General features: G+C 37.2%; 1 protein-coding gene across 10 annotated transcripts in view; it reads right to left on the reverse strand.

Moving 5' to 3' along the window:
* Window positions 1-19565, reverse strand: part of MYBPC1 (myosin binding protein C1) — a 96347-nt gene that overhangs the window by 57624 nt on the left and 19158 nt on the right. For 6 of the 10 annotated variants that reach the window (XM_073788290.1, XM_073788286.1, XM_073788289.1 and 3 more), the window contains 4 exons: window positions 18343-18384; window positions 10331-10369; window positions 9741-9776; window positions 7930-8040 (listed from right to left, as the gene is read on the reverse strand). In XM_073788290.1, coding sequence (XP_073644391.1) covers window positions 7930-8040; window positions 9741-9776; window positions 10331-10369; window positions 18343-18384 — 228 coding nt within the window. The remainder of the gene's footprint in view (window positions 1-7929; window positions 8041-9740; window positions 9777-10330; window positions 10370-18342; window positions 18385-19565) is intronic. The other 4 variants (XM_073788291.1, XM_073788295.1, XM_073788292.1 and 1 more) reach the window with 3 other exon arrangements.

Genomic DNA, 19565 nt, shown 5'->3' on the forward strand with positions numbered 1-19565 from the left:
GCTGCATGAGCTCTTTATATATTTTGGAGATTAATCCCTTGTCGATCACTTCATTTGTCTACAAATTGAAGGTCTGTGGCAACCCTGCATCAGGCAAGTCTATTGGTGTCATTTTATCCAACAGTATTTGTTCACTTCAGGTTTCTGTGTCACATTCTGGTGATTACTGCAATATTTCAAACTTTATCATTATTATTGTATTTGTTATGGTGATCTGTGATCAGTGATCTTTGATGTTACTATTACAAAAAGATTACAACTCATTGAAGGTCTCAGATAACAGAATTTCTTACCAAGAAAGTATCTTTAATTAAGGTACGTACATTATTTTTTAGACACAACACTATTGCATACTTAATAGACTATAGTATAGTGTAAGCATAACTTTTGTATGCACTAGGAGACCAAAAAGTCCTTGGGACTTGTTTTAGTATGATATTTGCTTTACTGTGGTAGTCTGGAACCAAATCCACAGTATGTTCAAGGTATGCATAAATATGAAAAATATGAAATAAAAAAATTGGAAAACACACACACAATACACATATATATGTATACATATATGTATATAATATATATATATACACACATAGATTTTTTCCATCCTTCTTATTAGGCAAGATAATGACAAGTCTGGAATCATAAGAATATGACTAAATGAAACTGATCTTTTTGATGTAAACACTCCTGTCTTTTTTTTTTTTTGGTTATTTCTGAGATATATATTTAAAAAAAATAACTATAATTATGACTTACAACATTATACCAGAACATATAAGATTTATAGAAATTTCATGTAATGTCTGAAACATTTATATTAACATATTTCAATACAAATAACCCAATGAGAGTTCAGTATTAGTTGTTTTTTGTTTGTTTGTTTATACTGCAGGTTCTAATTAGTCATCAGTTTTACACACATCAGTGTACACATGTCAATCCCAATTGCCTAATTCAGTACACCACCATCCCCACCCCACCACAGTTTTCCCCACTTGGTGTCCATACGTTTTTTCTCTACATTTGTGTCTCAAATTCTGCCCTGCAAACTGGTTCATCTGTACCATTTTTCTAGGTTCCACATACATGCGTTAATATATGATATTTGTTTTTCTCCTTCTGACTTATTTCACTCTGTATGACAGTCTCTAGATCCATCCATGTCTCAACAAATGACTCAATTTCGTTCCTTTTTATGGCTGAGTAATACTCCATTGTATATACGTACCATATCTTCTTCATCCATTCATCCCTCGATGGACATTTAGGTTGCTTCCATGTCCTGGCTATTATAAATAGTGCTGCAATGAACACTGGGGTGCATGTGTCTTTTTGAATTATGATTTTCTCTGGGTATATGCCCAGGAGTGGGATTGCTGAGTCATATGGTAATTCTATTTTTAGGTTTTTAAGGAACCTCCATACTGTTCTCCATAGTGGCTGTATCAATTTACATTCCCACCAACAGTGCAAGAGGGTTCCCTTTTCTCCACACCCTCTCCAGCATTTGTTGTTTGTAGGTTTTCTGATGAGGCCCATTCTAACTGGTGTGAGGTGATACCTCATTGTAGTTTTGATTTGCATTTCTCTAATAATTAGTGATGTTGAGCAGCTTTTCATGTGCTTCTTGGCCATCTGTATGTCTTCTTTGGAGAAATATCTATTTAGGTCTTCTGCCCATTTTTGCATTGGGTTGTTTGCTTCTTTAATATTGAGCTGCATGAGCTATTTATATATTTTGGAGATTAATCCTTTGTCTGTTGATTCATTTGCAAATATTTTCTCCCATTCTGAGGGTTGTATATTCGTCTTGTCTATGGTTTCCTTTGTTGTGCAAAAGCTTTGAAGGTTCATTAGGTCCCATTTGTTTATTTTTGCTTTTATTTCCATTACTCTAGGAGGTGGATCAAAAAAGATCTTGCTGTGATTTATGTCAAAGAGTGTTCTTCCTATGTTTTCCTCTAAGAGTTTTATAGTGTCCAGTCTTACATTTAGGTCATGAATCCATTTTGAATTTATTTTTGTGTATGGTGTTAGGGAGTGTTCTAATTTCATTCTTTTACATGTAGCTGTCCAGTTTTCCCAGCACCACTTACTGAAGAGACTCTCTTTCCTCCATTGTATATCTTTGCCTCCTTTGTCATAGATTAGTTGACCATAGGTGCGTGGGTTTATCTCTGGGCTTTCTATCTTGTTCCATTGATCTATGTTTCTGTTTTTGTGCCAGTACCATATTGTCTAGATTACTGTAGCTTTGTAGTATAGTCTGAAGTCAGGGAGTCTGATTTCTCCAGCTCTGTTTTTTTCCCTCAGACTGCTTTGGCTATTCGGGGTCTTTTGTGTCTCCATACAAATTTTCAGATAATTTGCTCTAGTTCCGCAAAAAATGTCATTGGTAATTGGATAGGGATTGCATTGAATCTGTAAATTGCTTTGGGTAGTATATTCATTTTCACAATATTGAATCTTCCAATACAAGAACATGGTATATCTCTCCATCTGTTGGTATCATCTTTAATTTCTTTCAGCAGTGTCTTATAGTTTTCTGCATACAGATCTTTTGTTTCCCTAGGTAGGTTTATACCTAGGTATTTTATTATTTTTGTTGCAATGGTAAATGGGAGTGTTTCCATAATTTCTCTTTCAGATTTTTCATCATTAGTGTATAGGAACGCAAGAGATTTCTGTGCATTGATTTCGCATCCTGCAAATATACCAAATTCATTCTTTAGCTCTATTACTTTTCTGGTGGCATTTTTAGGATTCTCTATGTATAGTATCATGTCATCTGCAAACAGTGACAGTTTTACTTCTTCTTTTCCAATTTGTATTCCTTTTATTTGTTTTTCTTCTCTGATTGCCGTGGCTAGGACTTCCAAAACTATGTTGAACAATAGTGGTGACAGTGGACATCCTTGTTTCGTTCCTGCTCTTAGAGGAAATGCTTTCAGGTTTTCACCATTGAGAATGATGTTTGCTGTGGATTTGTCGTATATGGCCTTTATTATGTTGAGGTAGGTTCCCTCTATGCCCACTTTCTGGAGAGTTTTTATCATAAATGGGTGTTGATTTTTGTCAAAAGCTTTTTCTGCATCTATTGAGATGATCATATAGTTTTTATTCTTCAATTTGTCAATATGGTGTATCACATTGATTGATTTGTATATATTGAAGAATCCTTGCATCCCTGGGATAAATCCCACTTGATTATGGTGTATGATCCTTTTAATGTGTTGTTGGATTCTGTTTGCTAGTATTTGTTGAGGAGTTTTGCATCTGTATTCATCAGTGATATTGGTCTGTAATTTTCTTTTTTTGTAGTATCTTTGTCTGGTTTTGGTATCAGAGTGATGGTGGCCTCATAGAATGAGTTTGGGAGTGTTCCTTCCTCTCCAGTTTTTTGGAAGAGTTTGAGAAGGATGGGTGTTAGCTCTTCTCTAAATGTTTGATAGAATTCACCTGTGAAGCCATCTGATCCTGGACTTTTGTTTGTTGGAAGATTTTTAATCACAGTCTCAACTTCACTACTTGTGATTCGTCTGTTCATATTTTCTTTTTCTTCCAGGTTCAGTCTTGGAAGGTTATACCTTTCTAAGAATTTCTTCCAGGCTGTCCATTTATTGGCATACAGTTGCTTGTAAGTAGTCTCTTAGGATGCTTTGTATTTCTGGCGTGTCTGTTGTAACTTCTCCTTTTTCATTTCTAATTTTATTCATTTGAGTCCTCTCCCTCTTTTTCTTGATGAGTCTGGATAATGGTTTATCAATTTTGTGTATCTTCTCAAAGAACTAGCTTTTATTTTTATTGATCTTTGCTATTGTTTTCTTTGTTTCTACTTCATTTATTTCTGCTCTGATCTTTATGATTTATTTCCTTCTGCTAACTTTGAGTTTTGTTTGTTCTTCTTTCTCTAGTTCCTGTAGGTGTAAGGTTAGATTGTTTACTTGAGATTTTTCTTGTTTCTTGATGTAGGCTTGTATAGCTATAAACTTCTCTCTTAGAACTGCTTTTGCTGCATCCCATAGGTTTTGGATTGATGTGTTTTCATTGACATTTCTCTCTAGGTATTTTTTGATTTCCTCTTTGATTTCTTCAGTGATCTCTTGGTTATTTAGTAACGTATTGTTTAGCCTCCATGTATTTGTTTTTTTTTACGTTTTTTTCCCTGTAATTCATTTCTAATCTCACAGCGTGTGGTCAGAAAAGATACTTGATATGATTTCAATTTTCTTAAATTTACTGAGGCTTTATGTGTGACACAAGATGTGATCTATCCTGGAGAATGTTCCGTGTGCAGTTGAGAAGAAAGTGTAATCTGCTGTTTTTGGATGGAACGTCCAATAAATATCAATTAAATCTATCTGGTCTGTTGTGTCATTTAAAGCTTCTGTTTCCTTATTTATTTTCATTTTGGATGATCTGTTCATTGGTGTAAGTGAGGTGTTAAAGTCCCCCACTATTATTGTGTTACTGTCGATTTCCTCTTTTATAGCTGTTAGCAGTTGCCTTATGTATTGAGGCTCTCCTATGTTGTGTGCATACATATTTACACTTGTTATATCTTCTTCTTGGATTGATCCCTTGATCATTATGTAGTGTCATTCCTTGTCTCTTGTAACGTTCTATATTTTAAAGTCTATTTTATCTGTTATGAGTATTGCTACTCGAGCTTTCTTTTGATTTCCATTTGCATGGAATATCTTTTTCTATCCCCTCACTTTCAGTCTGTATGTGTCCCTAGGTCTGAAGTGGGTCTCTTGTAGACAGCATATATATGGGTCTTCTTTTTGTATCCATTCAGCAAGCATGTGTCTTTTGGTTGGAGCATTTAATCCATTCATGTTTAAGGTAATTATTGATATGTATGTTCCTATGACCGTTTTCTTAATTGTTTTGGGTTGTTCTTATAGATCTTTTTCATCTCTTGTGTTTCCCACTTAAAGAAGTTCCTTTAGCATTTGTTGTAGAGCTGGTTTGGTGGTGCTGAATTCTCTTAGCCTTTGCTTTTCTGTAAAGCTTTTGACTTCTCCATCAAATCTGAATGAGATCCTTGCTGGGTAGAGTAATCTTGGTTGTAGATTCTTCCCTTTCATCACTTTATGTATGTCATTCCACTCCCTTTTGGCTTGTAGAGTTTCTCCTGAGAAATCAGCTGTTAACCTTATGGGAGTTCCCTTGTATGTTATTTGTCATTTTTCCCTTGCTGCTTTCAATAATTTTTCTTTGTCTTCAATTATTGTCAATTTGATTACTATGTGTCTTGGCGTATTTCTCCTTGGGTTTATCCTGTATGGGACTCGCTGTGCTTCCTGGACTTGGGTGGCTATTTCCTTTCCCATGTTAGGGAAGTTTTCAACTGTAATCTCTGCAAATATTTTCTCTGGTCCTTTCTCTCTCTCTTCTCCTTCTGGGACTCCTATAATGTGAATGTTGTTGCATTTAATGTTGTTCCAGAGGTCTCTTAGGCTGTCTTCATTCCTTTTCACTCTTTTTTCTTTATTCTGTTCCGCAGCAGTGAATTCCACCTTTCTGTCTTCCAGGTCACTTCTCCGTTCTTCTGCCCCAGTTATTCTGCTATTGATTCCTTCTAGGGTAGTTTTCATTTCAGTTATTGTATTGTTCATCTCTGTTTGTTTGTTCTTTAATTCTTCTAGGTCTTTGTTAAACATTTCTTGCATCTTCTCAATCTTTGCCTCCATTCTTTTTCCGAGGTGCTGGATCATCTTCACTATCATTATTCTGAATTCTCTTTCTGGAAGGTTGCCTATCTCCACTTCATTTAGTTGTTTTTCTGGGGTTGTATCTTGTTCCTTCATCTGGTACATAGCCCTTGCCTTTTCATCTTGTCTATCTTACTGTGAATGTGGGTTTTGTTCCTCAGGCTGCAGGATTATAGTTCTTCTTGCTTCTGCTGTCTGCCCTCTGGTGGATGAGGCTATCTAAGAGGCTTGATGGGAGGGACTGGTGGTGGGTGGAGCTGACTGTTGCTCTGGTGGGCAGAGCTCAGTAAAACTTTAATCCACTTGACTGTTGATGGGTGGGGCTTGGTTCCCTCCCTGTTGGTTGCTTGGCCTGAGGCAACCCAACACTGGAGTCTACCGGGACTCTTTGATGGGGCTAATGACAGATTCCGGGAGGGCACATGCCAGGTAGTACTTCCGAGAACTTCTGCTGTCAGTGTCCTTGTCCCCATGGTGAGCCACAGCCACCTCCCCGCCTCTGCAGGAGACCCTCCAACACTAGCTGGTAGGTCTGGTTCTGTCTCCCCTGGGGTCACTGCTCTTTGCCCTGGGTCCCGATGCGCACACTACTTTGTGTGTGCCCTCCAAGGTCGGAGTCTGTGTTTCCCCCAGTCCTGTCAAAGTCCTGCAATCAATTCCCACTAGGCTTCAAAGTCTGATTCTCTAGGAATTCTTCCTCCCGTTGCCGGACCCCCAGGTTGGGAAGCCTGACGTGGGGCTCAGAACCTTCACTCCATTGGGTGGATTTCTGTGGTATACGTGTTCTCCAGTCTGTGAGTCACCCACCCAGCAGTTATGGGATTTGATTTTACTGTGATTGTGCCCCTTCCACCGTCTCATTGTGGCTTCTCCTTTGTCTTTGGATGTAGGGTATCTTTTCCGGTGAGTTCCAGTGTCTTCCTTTCGATGATTGTCCAGTAGCTAGTTGTGATTCTGGTGTTCTTGCAAGAGGGAGTGAGAGCACGTCCTTCTACTCCGCCATCTTTTTGAGTTTATTTTTTCAACACTCCTGTTTGTATTGACTCATTAGACTCAAAGGACACCAAAATTCTAGCCCAGTGGCCCTCCTAGCATTTTGGTGTTTTGCAGAAACACGAGGGGAGCAAAAAGTTTCATTCACATGCAGTGTGCTTCTACATTCTAGACCTGAAAGACGTAATTTTCAGACTGTAGTCAGCTGTGTGTTCATTTGCATATTTGGTGTCAAAGACTAGTTCTGATTACAATATGTTCCTTACAAAAATTCATTTAGTTAAAATTCCTGGACCCCCTGGTCATTCTCTGGCTTACCACCTTGTTTATTGCCTTCATGGCACTTGTGATGGCTTTTGTGATGTTCTGTTTTTTTAAATTTCTTCTTGTTTGCTCCTCCCATTAATACTGTAAATTCTGAGTGATCACATATTTTACTCAGTGTTCAGCACAGTGTCTAAAACAGGAGGTGTGTAATCGATATGTTTCGAATGAATATCCAAAGTTGAGCCATCTGTCTGACCAGCTTTCTCTGAGATACTAAATGTAATGATCCAGCATGTCTGCAGATTTATAATCATCTTATGGAACGAGGTGTGTTGAAATGGCAGCAAACACTGGTTCTGAGCTTTAAGATATACCAGGTACTGTCAAAGTACTTCACAAGTAGTATTATTCCCATTTTACAGATGAGAAAACTGATTTGAACCTACCCTGTCTCCAGGGTCCCGCCACTCAACTACTACGTGTACGGGTTACTGAAATGAAAGCTGTCACTCACTTTTTCAGGTTATAAAAAGCAGGGTTTAGTACATAATACAATAGAATATTTTTCAGCCATGAAAAGGAATGAAGTATGGATTCATGCCACAACTTGGATAGACCGTGAAAACATTATGCTAAGTGAAAGAAGCCAGACATAAAAGGTCATATATTATTGTGTGATTCCATTTATATTAAATATCCAGAATAGGGAAATTCTTAGAGACAGAGCAGATTAGTGGTTGCCAGGGGTTAGAGGGAGAATGAGGGATAACTCTCAATGGGATACAAGGTTTCTTTTTGGGGTGATGAACATATTTGGGAACTTGGTTGCACAACATTGAGTGTACTAATAGCCACTGATTATTCACTTTGAAATGGTTAATTTTATATTATGTGAATTTCATGTTTATTTTTTTAAAAAAAAGAACAGGATTTAATGCTTGGCACTCACCAACTTTCACTGTTCCACCTTGAGGCTTTTCCACGAACAGGGTGGACAGCTGATTGTTGGCAGTCTGCTTATCCTGGTCCTCCCCTGATGGTGATTCGCCAACAGACCATTCTAATGAGCAGAAAGGAGGAAAAGGATCATTCCAGGGCCAGGTTCTTCTTGGGCAGACTTACCTGGGTTTGTTGTTCTTGTCAATGCTGAAGCTTCTCTTTGTCTAATTAACCTGGATAAATATAACATCTTTCTTTCTATCCACCTACCCGACAGCCATCAGTAGAGAGTGACAGATTCCCATTCTTACAGGGATATCTCTTCCACGATGGGATCAAGGAACATTTTCTAATTCCTAGAAATAGCAAAACTTTCCAGGAAGGTTGTTACTCTTTCCTAGCAGACAAGTTTCCTTTGTTTCCCAATCCTGCCTGTCCCCTGATAAATAATGGTGGGCAGCTATGAAAGCAGTATTCTCATTGTTTTTCCAGGTGACTGGCTATAACGTCATGTCTATACAACATCTGAGTTGGAAAAGACTAAAGGGATGGATCAGTTTGCAGCTCAAGTGGGAAAGGTCAGACAAACAAGCCTGGCCTTGAATTTCTAGATGTCTCACTGTTGTATGACTAGATAATTCTATTTGGGTTGTATAGATGTGGCCATAGTTTGACAAGTAACAGATCACGACCTGCAGGCACAGATTTCAAGAATTCTAGGAGCGTCTTGAAAGGGAAGAAAAAAGCTAGAAAAACAGAAAGAAAAATAAACTCTTTGAGGCTTTCCCATGAAGACAGACAAGCTGAAAATGAAGTTTATTTTGCATTTTCTAGTTTTCACTCCAGGTGCTTAGAAGGTATTAATCAGCAGTCAACTCCAATGAAGAGGGTAGGAGAGAGAACGGTAGAAAGTTCCCCTGTCTCTGAGAACTGAATGAAGAGAAGTTCCGTTTTAGCCACTTAATAACTGGAAGAAAAATGCGTGGGTTGCCAACTCTCAACCTGTTAATGTTCCTTGAAAAGGAGGAAATGCAGATTTAGTTATTCTAGTTCCCGTGTATCAATCATGCTTAGTATTCCTATTCATAGGCCATCATTTTCACAATGAAGTTAGGCAATGTAGTCACATGATTACACAATTTAAAAAATTACCCAAATTGATGTGAAAATTTTATGTTGTGTGTAATTGTAATATTCATAGTAATAGCAAATAGTGGCCATTAATGTTTGGAACAAGAGGACAAGGATTTTGTTTTGTTTTGTTCATTTCTATATCTGCGTCTGCAAAAATGCCTGGCCCGTAAGACTCCCATAGCAGGATAATAGTAGGCCCTCAAACAAATTTGTTGAATGAACAAAGGAACGAATAAATAAATAACCATCCAGAATTGTGGCTCCATGCAGAATTTGGAGGTGTTCTTTCAACTGTATGTAAATTTCCATAAAAATATGAATTATTATCTAACGTTGATACATCCCAGGAATGGCGATTTTAAAAGTCTCTTCATCTCTGTGTATTTGCCAAATGTTAAAAATGATAGTGATAATGAAACAAATGAACCTGTGGTATACGTGACTAGATTCCTGAATTTGTGTGTGTGTGTGTGTGTGTGTGTGTGTGTGTGTGTGTGTGTCATGCAAAAATAATTGTTTCTCAATGCATTAGTTTTCTAGTCAGAGGAATGTAATAAGAGATTGCTATAAAAGCTACAAACTGAATAAAACCAAGATTAGAATCAAATACAGCTTCAAGAAATGAGGTCATTAGTGATTACTATATTAGGATGGGGTCGGGACGCCTTGCTTCTGGCGTGTGCTCACCTGAATCTTTTCTTTCCAGGGCCCGACTACCCGAACCTGAAAGGAAAGCGTGATTTGGATGATACAAGGGGTAGGAGGAGAAAATGGAGTGCTGACTTCAACCTTCTCGGATCCCCCAAATCCTGTCTCTTTTCATGATGGGGAGAAAAAAAGCTAGAAGTTGGCTTGGATGGAAAATCAGTAGGGCTTTAATTTTGAAAACGTGTATAAAAAGTATGTGTTTTATTTAAAAAATAATAATAAAATTTTAAAAAATCCAAATATCTAAAGAACAGGGGAAAAGAGTATATAGCCAGAAATGAAAGACATTTTTGCCCCTAAAATTTATACCCAAGAGTTACTACTTTTATTTATTTCACAAAGAACCTAGGGGCAGGACAGGAATAAAGACACAAAGAAAGCCTCTTTTTAAAAAGTTTCTCATGTTAAAAAAAAGAAATTGCCATTAAAGCCAACATTTTCCCTCTTCGGCAAGACCTGAGTCCCCTGCTCTGAGCGTTGTCTCATCGAGGTGCCCTGTCGGTTCATTATCTTTACTGTCAATTAGTAATAAATTACAAAGTGGGGAAAGGGGTTGGAATCATCCTAACCTGGAGGCAGGGCACCAGGCGGGGAGGCTTCCTCTTCATCTGAAATAAGAAAGAGGAATAAAAAGTTAAGGAGAAAAGACCTTCATCCCGAGTATCCTGAGAAAAGAGAAATCTGCAAAAGAAGAAGAGAAACTACACAAAACACTTAACTGATGACGAAGCCTTAGAAGACTTTCCACCTGAAAGACTAGACTTCAGGATTTAAGGCAAAAGAGAAAAATAAACAAATAAAAGGGTGAGAGAGTTGGGTAATCCCAATGAAAGTAGCTTTAAAAATGGTACTCTATGCAAACGTTTTATATAATTGTAAGCTAGGAAAAAAATGAATGCTAAAAATCTAACCCTGATGACATCAGCAATGGAGGTGGTTTTCGAGTTCTTATTTTGTAGCCAAAGTCACTGACAGCATAATTCATATACCACATTCATTTGGACACAGACATGAAAGCATATGTTTTTATATAATTTGAAAACTCAATACCCCCAGAAAACCTTATAATTAATTCCCCTTCTATATTTAGGTAACAAAAGTCAACATTAACTAGTATAAATCAATTTGTCATACTTACTAAGTTCACCAATAACTATTATAGGGACTTTATCTGTTTTTTCCCAAGATTATATTGGTGTTGGCCAATATAATTTGAAAAACATTTACCAATTTGTAAAATATTTACAAATATTTTATATATGTGTAAAATATTTACCCATTTGTAAAATTCAAAAGATGCCTTGTAGTGTTTGTGCAAAGACACTGAATATTCCCTTTTCTAAAATGTCTAAATTTCAAAGTGTCTTACATTGTAGATGCTTAAATAGGTATTTGGTGTTATCTGAACCTCTGCCTCTTCCCTCTCAAAGCATGAAGACTAGTGTTAGTGTAAATAATAATAATCTTTGTATTTAAAATATTAGAATAATTACGGGTTTCAAAATGTGAACTTAAATGACTATATAAAATAGGATACAGAAAACAAATGCACATGACTGTTAATTAAAAAGTGTTTTAAAAATTTCTGACAAGAGGTAAAAGGGCACAGGCATAACCTATTAGTATATTTACAACATATGTTATTTACTAGTCTGAAATTTCTTAAACTGTCAACCAGAGATATGTTTTGTTACTTTTTAACAAAATAACTAATGTAATATATAGAGAACCTTAATGTCATATCTTCAGAACCCAAGAGGCGATTCACTGGATACTGTGGGATTCGGGATTCTTCAGAGGAAGCTTTCTGTGGTCAAAGAAGCTTGCAAAACGCTAGGCTAAATAAAGTTAAATGCTTGTGTTTTATTGTATTGTTTGTGGGCTTTTACCGAAGGATATCTCAAAGCCATCAGTGTGCTCATGTGTGTTGGCACTGGGGATGGAGATAAGAAATGATACACTATTAACATTTCCCAAACTTAGTTCACATTTGAATCCTTTTCTCCTGGAATGTCCATTAACTTTCCACAAAATCTTGCATTTGGGGAAGTATAGGTATTTCTGAGCTCTTAGGGGAATTCTGTATTTCAGAAGACTGCTAAACAATTAAAATTTTACATAACCAAAAATAAAATACCTTGCAATTTTTCTATTTTATTTGCCGTACATTTAACTCAGTATGTAGTATTTTATTCTTGACACCTATTTGAAGGCCTTTATTTACTAAACTATGTAAAGAATCTTGATCTAAAGTCCTGTAAAAATTCTTGAAAATGAAGTTTTAAAACTCAACCACATCCTAGAAAGGAGCTTCCTTTGTTATATAGAAACTAGAAACTAGAACCATTTTTAGTCAGATGAGCACTTCATTTTATACAGGTTTGGTGGTTGTTTGCTTTGTGCACAGTGCCTAATAAACCCTTGAGTTAATTGTTTAGAATGCAAAATGATTGGGAAAAGAGTGTTCACACACGTTCATAAAACTAAAGTGAAAAGAGAAGCCATTTTTTAAGCAAACATTTGATGGGTGAGTAGTTTCAAAGTCCACTAAACGTTAAGACTATGTGGGGGGCACACACAACTATTTTAGACTATTAAGACAACACATATGAAAGCAGTGCTTCAAAGTATCATAAAAGATACTCTAGATGATCCAACATTATTTCCAAACAGTAATTACTTCTCAGTGGGCAATATTTGAGTCATTGTACATGCATTTTCAAATTTACTGAAGTGCTAGAAAAATACAGTTGACGAGGGGCAACATTTATTGTTTCCCTTCTTTTAAATGTAGTTTTGGGAAGTTTCCTGGTGGCCTAGTGGTTAGGATTCTGGGCTTTCACTGCAGTGGCCTGGGTTCAATCCCTGGTCCGGGAACTGAGATCCTGCAAGCCGCATAGTACGCCCAAAATAAATAAATAAATACAAATTTTAAAAATAAATAGAAATAAAACAAAATGTTGATATTTAAATAAATACATAAATAAAAGTAGTTTTGGTCCTGGCATCCCCTTAGATTGGGAAATATAGCTAAGATGTTGGGATTCTGACCCCAAATACCTGAAAAGTTGCCTGGTTGAATTTGGTTGAGTTGGTTAAGAATGAGAGGTTTAATTGTTCTTATTTACCATAGAAAGGTTCTACTGCTAGGAGGGAAACTGAATATCCAAACCTTCTGGGTTATGCGTGATCCAACATCACATATATGAAAGGCATGGCATCATACAAAGAACATTTTCAAACAAAAAATAAAATATATGTCATATTTTCTTGTTTTCTATTTAAAAGTGACTACAGTGATGATGAAAACTTAAACATCTATTTTTGGCTTTTTAGAATACGGCCTACATGACACCACGGACCGAAAGCGACAGACTTGTCTTCCCTAGCTATGTAGAAGGGAAATTTACCAAAATGTGTCTTTAAGTCATGGGAAAATAGCATTTATAAAACCATAAAAATGATTCTTTCAACACAGAAGTTCCCAATGAAGAACACCTGGAAAGTAGGGAAAGAACTTGGTCTCATATTACAAGGCTGGAATTTTTGGGGGGTCCACAGAAGGAAATCTGGAATGTGAGGGAGAGAACACCAGAGACAGTGGAACGTATACATTCCTATAAATCTCCAAGTTCTCTTGGGCATAAAGTGACTTCTACCTATGGCTGACTTAAATCACCTTTTTAAATCAATTTTTAAAGTATACATACTTGGGACAATTGTTGAGATTTTAGAATAAAAGCATATAAAATTAAAATGTACTGTAAACACACCTCAGTTAAATACTGATACAATACCTTGTTTGATGTAGACAAATTTATGAATTCCTCAAGCAGAGTAATCAGTTGTAGTAAATATTGGCATATGTTACCAAAATAATAACAGCAACAAAAACAACCACATATAGAAGGCAATAACAAAAACAGCTAACATTAATTCAACATGTTGTGAGGCATTTGATTAATTTATCATATTTTCTGAATGAGAAGACACATGTCTCCATGCTTTGGTGCTTCTGAAATCAGGATTCATCTTACCATAAATACGTTTATTTAATGAGTCTTTTTCTCCCCCAAATCTATTAAATCAATGTTGTATTTTATAATTGTTGTGTTTTAAAATCGTGAAGTACAGTGATATTAATTTTTAACAAAGTTCATTACAAAGAAATCATGTAGTTGGAATACACAGGTAAAGCAGAGACATTTTAGTAGATGGTTGATTGTCTGATACCTAAAGGTAAAATGGCACAAAAATATTTTAGCATGCTAGTAAGAAGCACCAAGATAAAGATACTGCAGATGTAAAGGGACCTAAATGAAGAAAAACCTTAATCATTCTTTTAATTAAAAAAAATCATAGCATGTAGGAGAAGTTCGCTGGAACTTCTGCTGATTCACTTCCTCATCTGACAACCACATTCATGCCAAAAGAATCTTCATCTCAAATTATGAGAACGTTAATACACACAGGGTTCATTCATGATAGTTTGTGGCAATGTTAGTGATGATGCCTGGGAAAAGAAAGTAAGTTTTTACTTCCATTGCAACAATTACCAAGGGCAGTAATTTTTCTGGAAGGAAAATAAAAAGAGGCAGTAACTATGCCAATTGGGCTTACCCAAAAATATACCGATTATAAACTGATAAATTACAAAATTAAAAATCAAAAATTGGGACTTCCCTGGTGGCACAGTGGTGAAGAATCCGCCTGTCAGTGCAGGGGACACGGGTTCGAGCCCTGGTCCTGGAAGATCCACATGCCATGGAGCAACTAAGCCCACGCAGCACAACTACAGAGCCTGCGCTCTAGAGCCCGCCAAGCCACAACTACTGAGCCTGCGCGCCTAGAGCCGGTGCTCCCCAACAAGAGAAGCCCCCGCTTGCCGCAACTAGAGAAAGCCCACACGCAGCAACAAAGACACAACGCGACCAAAAATAAAAAAATTAATTAATTAAAAAAAAAGTCATCTTTAAAAATAAGTAAAAAATAAAATAAAAATCAAAATTTTGTATTAGAATTTAGGCATTAAAATGAGCGCTGATCTTCAAAGTATTCTCTGATTCTAATGCCGCTAGTTCACATGGAACCACTAGTAGGACCAGTTTTGAAACATCCCACAGGGCTAATTGTTAAGGCATAGAAGAGACTCAGTCTCATTATCCTGTGTTCACACATATGGTGTTGGTTGATCAAGAAAAAAGGTATGATCCCACTTGAGCACCCACATTATTCTCCACCCATGGCCCTCCATGACAATTGTCTGCTTCCAAAGCTGAAATGCACTGTCCTTTGCTGATAGTTGTTCTCCACTCTAAAGTCCCCTAAAGTTGGCTCTAGGAGGGCAGGACCCAGCACCCAGACCTGCCCCTGGCATTTAGCCAACACTCAGTGAATACTTGAGATGAATAAATGAACATTAGAATAGAAGGCAGATCTTTGGCTCCATTGAGGGTATAGAAAATTCTCTATACTTAGCTTTCCATTGAATTGCTACCTGTGATTATTCTGGAAGAATTCTAAGCCACAGCAGCATTATTTTTTCAAGGACATTATCTCTCAGTATGATCACTCTGAAAGGGATTTGCATATCTAAATTCTCATGTTGCTGTTTGGTTAAACCCATTTCTTTATTGTCATCTCTGTCATTTCAACTCTAAGACAAAGTGGGCAGTATTAGAGAACAGGATACCTGGATGGACAAGTCCAGAGGCAAACAAGCAAATAAAAACAGCTGAGAAATCAGCTGTTTACCAGAAACTCTCAGTAAATGTGAAAAGTTGGCAAATCTAACCACAAACACTACGTGTAAGATTGATATCAGAACCAAACAACATTCTGCGGCTACAAAAAAATTTTCAGAACATTTCCAGCCTGTCACAGAATGATTCAGTCAATCTGGGAAAGATACTGAGGCTGCATGGCTATGAATGATGTTCTTAAAAGTGAGAGTCTTGGAGCTATTAATTGAATATATGTCAACTAATTCGATAGGGCACTAACTAAAGTGCTGAAAATGTTCTATCCAGCCGTGACCATTTTCAATAGCATTAATGAGCTGATCTTACAATATACAGCACTGGCATCCCATTCCAAACCTTATTGACTAAGAGTATGCATGGGATGTTCCCCCTCCTGCCCAGCAAATGGAAATGAAAATCTATCTAGATTACCATTGTCTGTACGATGAGCCGCTAAGCCAGCATGGAAATTCAACTGATCATTCATTCTACAGGTATTTATTAGGAGGTCACCAGATGCAGCTCTCTGCCAGCTGCTGGAAGAAATGAGATAAGGAGCCCAAAGAGTGTTAAGACACAGTGCCTGACCCTCACAAAGCTTACAACATGTTAGGAAAAGGAGTGAAACATTAATATGGGATTAAGTGAAGGAAAGGGTGATTTTATGACAGAAGCAATCAGTCCAAGAAAAAGCAGGAGGAAGAAAGGGAAGTGAAAGTGCGTTGGGATGCTCAGGGGAAAGATGCACAAAGGAGTGACACTTGACTTGAATGGTTCTGTAAATTTCATTTTTCCTTCTTTCTTCTTCTTCTTCTTCTTTTTTTAATACATTAATTTTCTTTCAAAAAAACACACAATTAGATAGACTGAGGGTTGGGGGAGGGTGGAGGACAGGGATTCTAGTGTAAGCTGGAGGGCAGCTCTGTTGCACCTGTCAATCTTGTTTATGCTGATGCAAGAATTCTTTCTCAACCAGGGCTATTCATAATAGCAATGACGAGTGTGTCTACTTTTCACTTGGGTATTTTCTTTGAAACTTCCCTGTCCTTGATGAAAGTAAGTAATGGTTGAAGGGGATTGTATATTTAGAAATAACTTCCACCACCTACCTTCTTTATTTAGGGATGTCACTTTCTATCCTAAATTGATTTGCTTTCTAGGCACGTAGAGCAAATACATACGTGGCAGTTTATGTACCTGGGCACATGACTGCATGTGGCCATGACCTTGTTTCACTTCTGCAAATGTCAGGAGAAAAATGCTACTAATTTCAGGATGACTTTCTTGGTCATCTGACCTTGTTCTTTCATCATATCGTGTTCTGGTAAGGAAAAGGGTTTTTGTTGATTGGTAGACTGGTTGGTTGGTTGATTTTAACTTACAGAAAGCCATTGTCGCATTTAAGCATACAAATATAATATGATTTTCAGATTAAGGGTCAGGCGCAGGCTTTGTTTAAACTTTTGACAGTTTGCCTTCTGGGATTACATCATCTGCTCTGTTGGTTGAGCCTTACAGCCTGGTCCAAGCACCTTTCCAAATTTGGAAACAGAGGTGTATGCCATCAGCCTTGTAAAGGAGAATGTTGTAATAAGTTCAGCCAGGATGTCCAAACCTCCTTGAACCCATCTCGTGGAAGGAGTTCTAGGAGTTTGCACTGTTTGCATTCCATATGCAAATAACCTTCAGACTGTGGCCCATGTGGCCAGGATTAGCATTCATGTTACTATTCACGGAGCCACTGAAGGTCAAGGACAAAGTAAGTACACTAACACTATGTGTTCATTTATAAGAGTTGTAAATTCAAGTTAGCTGAGGAAAAGTGGTCCAATGTACTGAAAAAAAAAAAGTATTTTACTGATATATAGAAGACAAAAATATCATAGGAATTAGTTAATGAAATATGACATAGTGAGAACAAAGAGATACTTAACATGCTTTTGAGTGGTGTCCAGAAAAAAAGAGAAAGGTCTTATTGTAGTCAAGAAATAATGGGTTATTCCAGAATCTAAACTACGTTACTCAGTGCACAAATAAAAAATAAATTTTTTAAATGATGATACAAACATACAAAGCAAAATTGTCAGGTCTACCTCTGTGAAAACTTTCTTCTATAGAAGACTAATGCTCCTTTACTTAAGACAAATGGTCAGTAGTGACAATGACTTCCTCCATGGGGAGACAAAGGAATTAGTATTTCATGGATCCATGAAAAAGTGTATGATAAAGGTTATTCATTTTCTAAAACTGGACTACCTCCATATAAAGTGAAAATAGAATAATAGGACAGAAACAAATGTTTCCAATTCAATAAGGAATAACGTGACGTTTGCTTAAGATTATATTGTCCCTCTATATAAATCATTATATAAATCTCCATGAACACAAATGTTACAAAATGAGATGCTAGTTTTCAAAATTACTAGTGAAACCTGGAACCGTTTACACAGTAACATGAAAACATTAAATTAAAAAAAATCTGGGTAATTAAGATAATTTTCCAAATTGGTGTAATCCCAAGAAGACCAGACACCTCTTTTCCTTCACATGCACATGGGAACTTGGAAACTACAAATAAATTTGCTGGCATCTCAACAACTGCTTGTGCTATTTTTATCATTGTTGTTTTTCTTTTAAAAATGTAATGAAAACTGATCAAAGCACCATTCGTCATTATGCTGATTGGGTTATGCAGATAAGATGCAAAGGAAGAACCCTAATACACACTGATGAAAGATAATGCAGAGGAATTCTATGGGGCCTCCATGGCAATCATTACTGAGCTCTTTCTGCTTCTAACTTTGGTGAATTCAGCCTCACTTTCCCTCCCTCCAACTCACCTTTTGCTGGTGAAGTTCCGGCCTGCTTCTCTTTATTTGGTTCTGTGTGGAAAGTACAAACACATTTTTAAAAGTATCTTAAAGAAAGCATTTTATTGTGTGATGAGCAACAGGGTGGAGGTGGGGAGAGAGGAAATTAATAACAGAACAGAGCACAAATGATGCTATATCCTCCTTTATTATGCTACACGTGAATTACAAATTGGGGAATTATAATGTAGAGTCACGTTAAACTTAATAAAAGTAGTTAACAAATCTGATCATTTTGGGGAAAAGTATACATGGAAACACGTAACAGATTTTGTGAAAATAGCTTAGCTATGCTGGGAACCTATTATAACATGCTGGTATGGAAATAGTATAAAATATAGATCACTTCATTTTAGATCCCAACAAGGGACAACTTCTTTTTTTTTAACTCATTCTTTTTTTTTCATTTATTTATTTTTTTATTTTTGGCTGCGTTGGGTCTTCATTGCTGCACACGGGCTTTTCTCTAGTTGCGGTGAGCGGGGGCTACTTTTCTTTGGGTGCGCAGGCTTCTCATTGCGGTGGCTTCTCTTGTTGCGGTGCGTGGGCTCTAGGTGCACGGGCTTCAGTAGTTGTGGCTCACTAGCTCTAGAGTGCAGGCTCAGCAGTTGTGGCGCACGGGCTTAGTTGCCCCGCGGCATGTGGGATCTTCCCGGACCGGGGCTCGAACCCGTGTGCCCTGCATTGGCAGGCAGATTCTTAACCACTGCGCCACCAGGGAAACCCTGACATCTGAATCTTAATGAATTAATATGGATAATTTTAGCAGACTTTGGAAGAAGACTTGTTTTAGGGACAGGAGGTCAGTATTGTATAATGAATATGAAACGTGGCGTAACAAGGGAAACTTTATAGTGGCCCAATGACAGCTGCTGCTCTGAAGAGCAGAAGGGAAAGGTTATGTCAGTAATGGCCTGCAGGGTCTCAGTGACCTCAGTGCTGGCAAAAAATAAATCTGTATGTGCAAGGAGAAAACACACCAAAGAAGTTCCTAAGAAGAATGTCACACATCTTACATGGGTTTGAAAGAAAACTAAACTGGAACTTGTCCCTGTTTGAACGAACATGGCACTGAGCCTGTTTCATTTATTTTAACACACAGCAGTACTCTTCTTTACTATGGAAGGATTTTGAGTGTGTGAATCTAGTATTCTTAGCTGGACGGAGGGGATTCCTCTGAGCAGTTAGATTTC

The sequence above is a fragment of the Tursiops truncatus genome, chromosome 11 (genome assembly GCF_011762595.2).
Source record: "Tursiops truncatus isolate mTurTru1 chromosome 11, mTurTru1.mat.Y, whole genome shotgun sequence".
NCBI lineage: Eukaryota > Metazoa > Chordata > Mammalia > Artiodactyla > Delphinidae > Tursiops > Tursiops truncatus.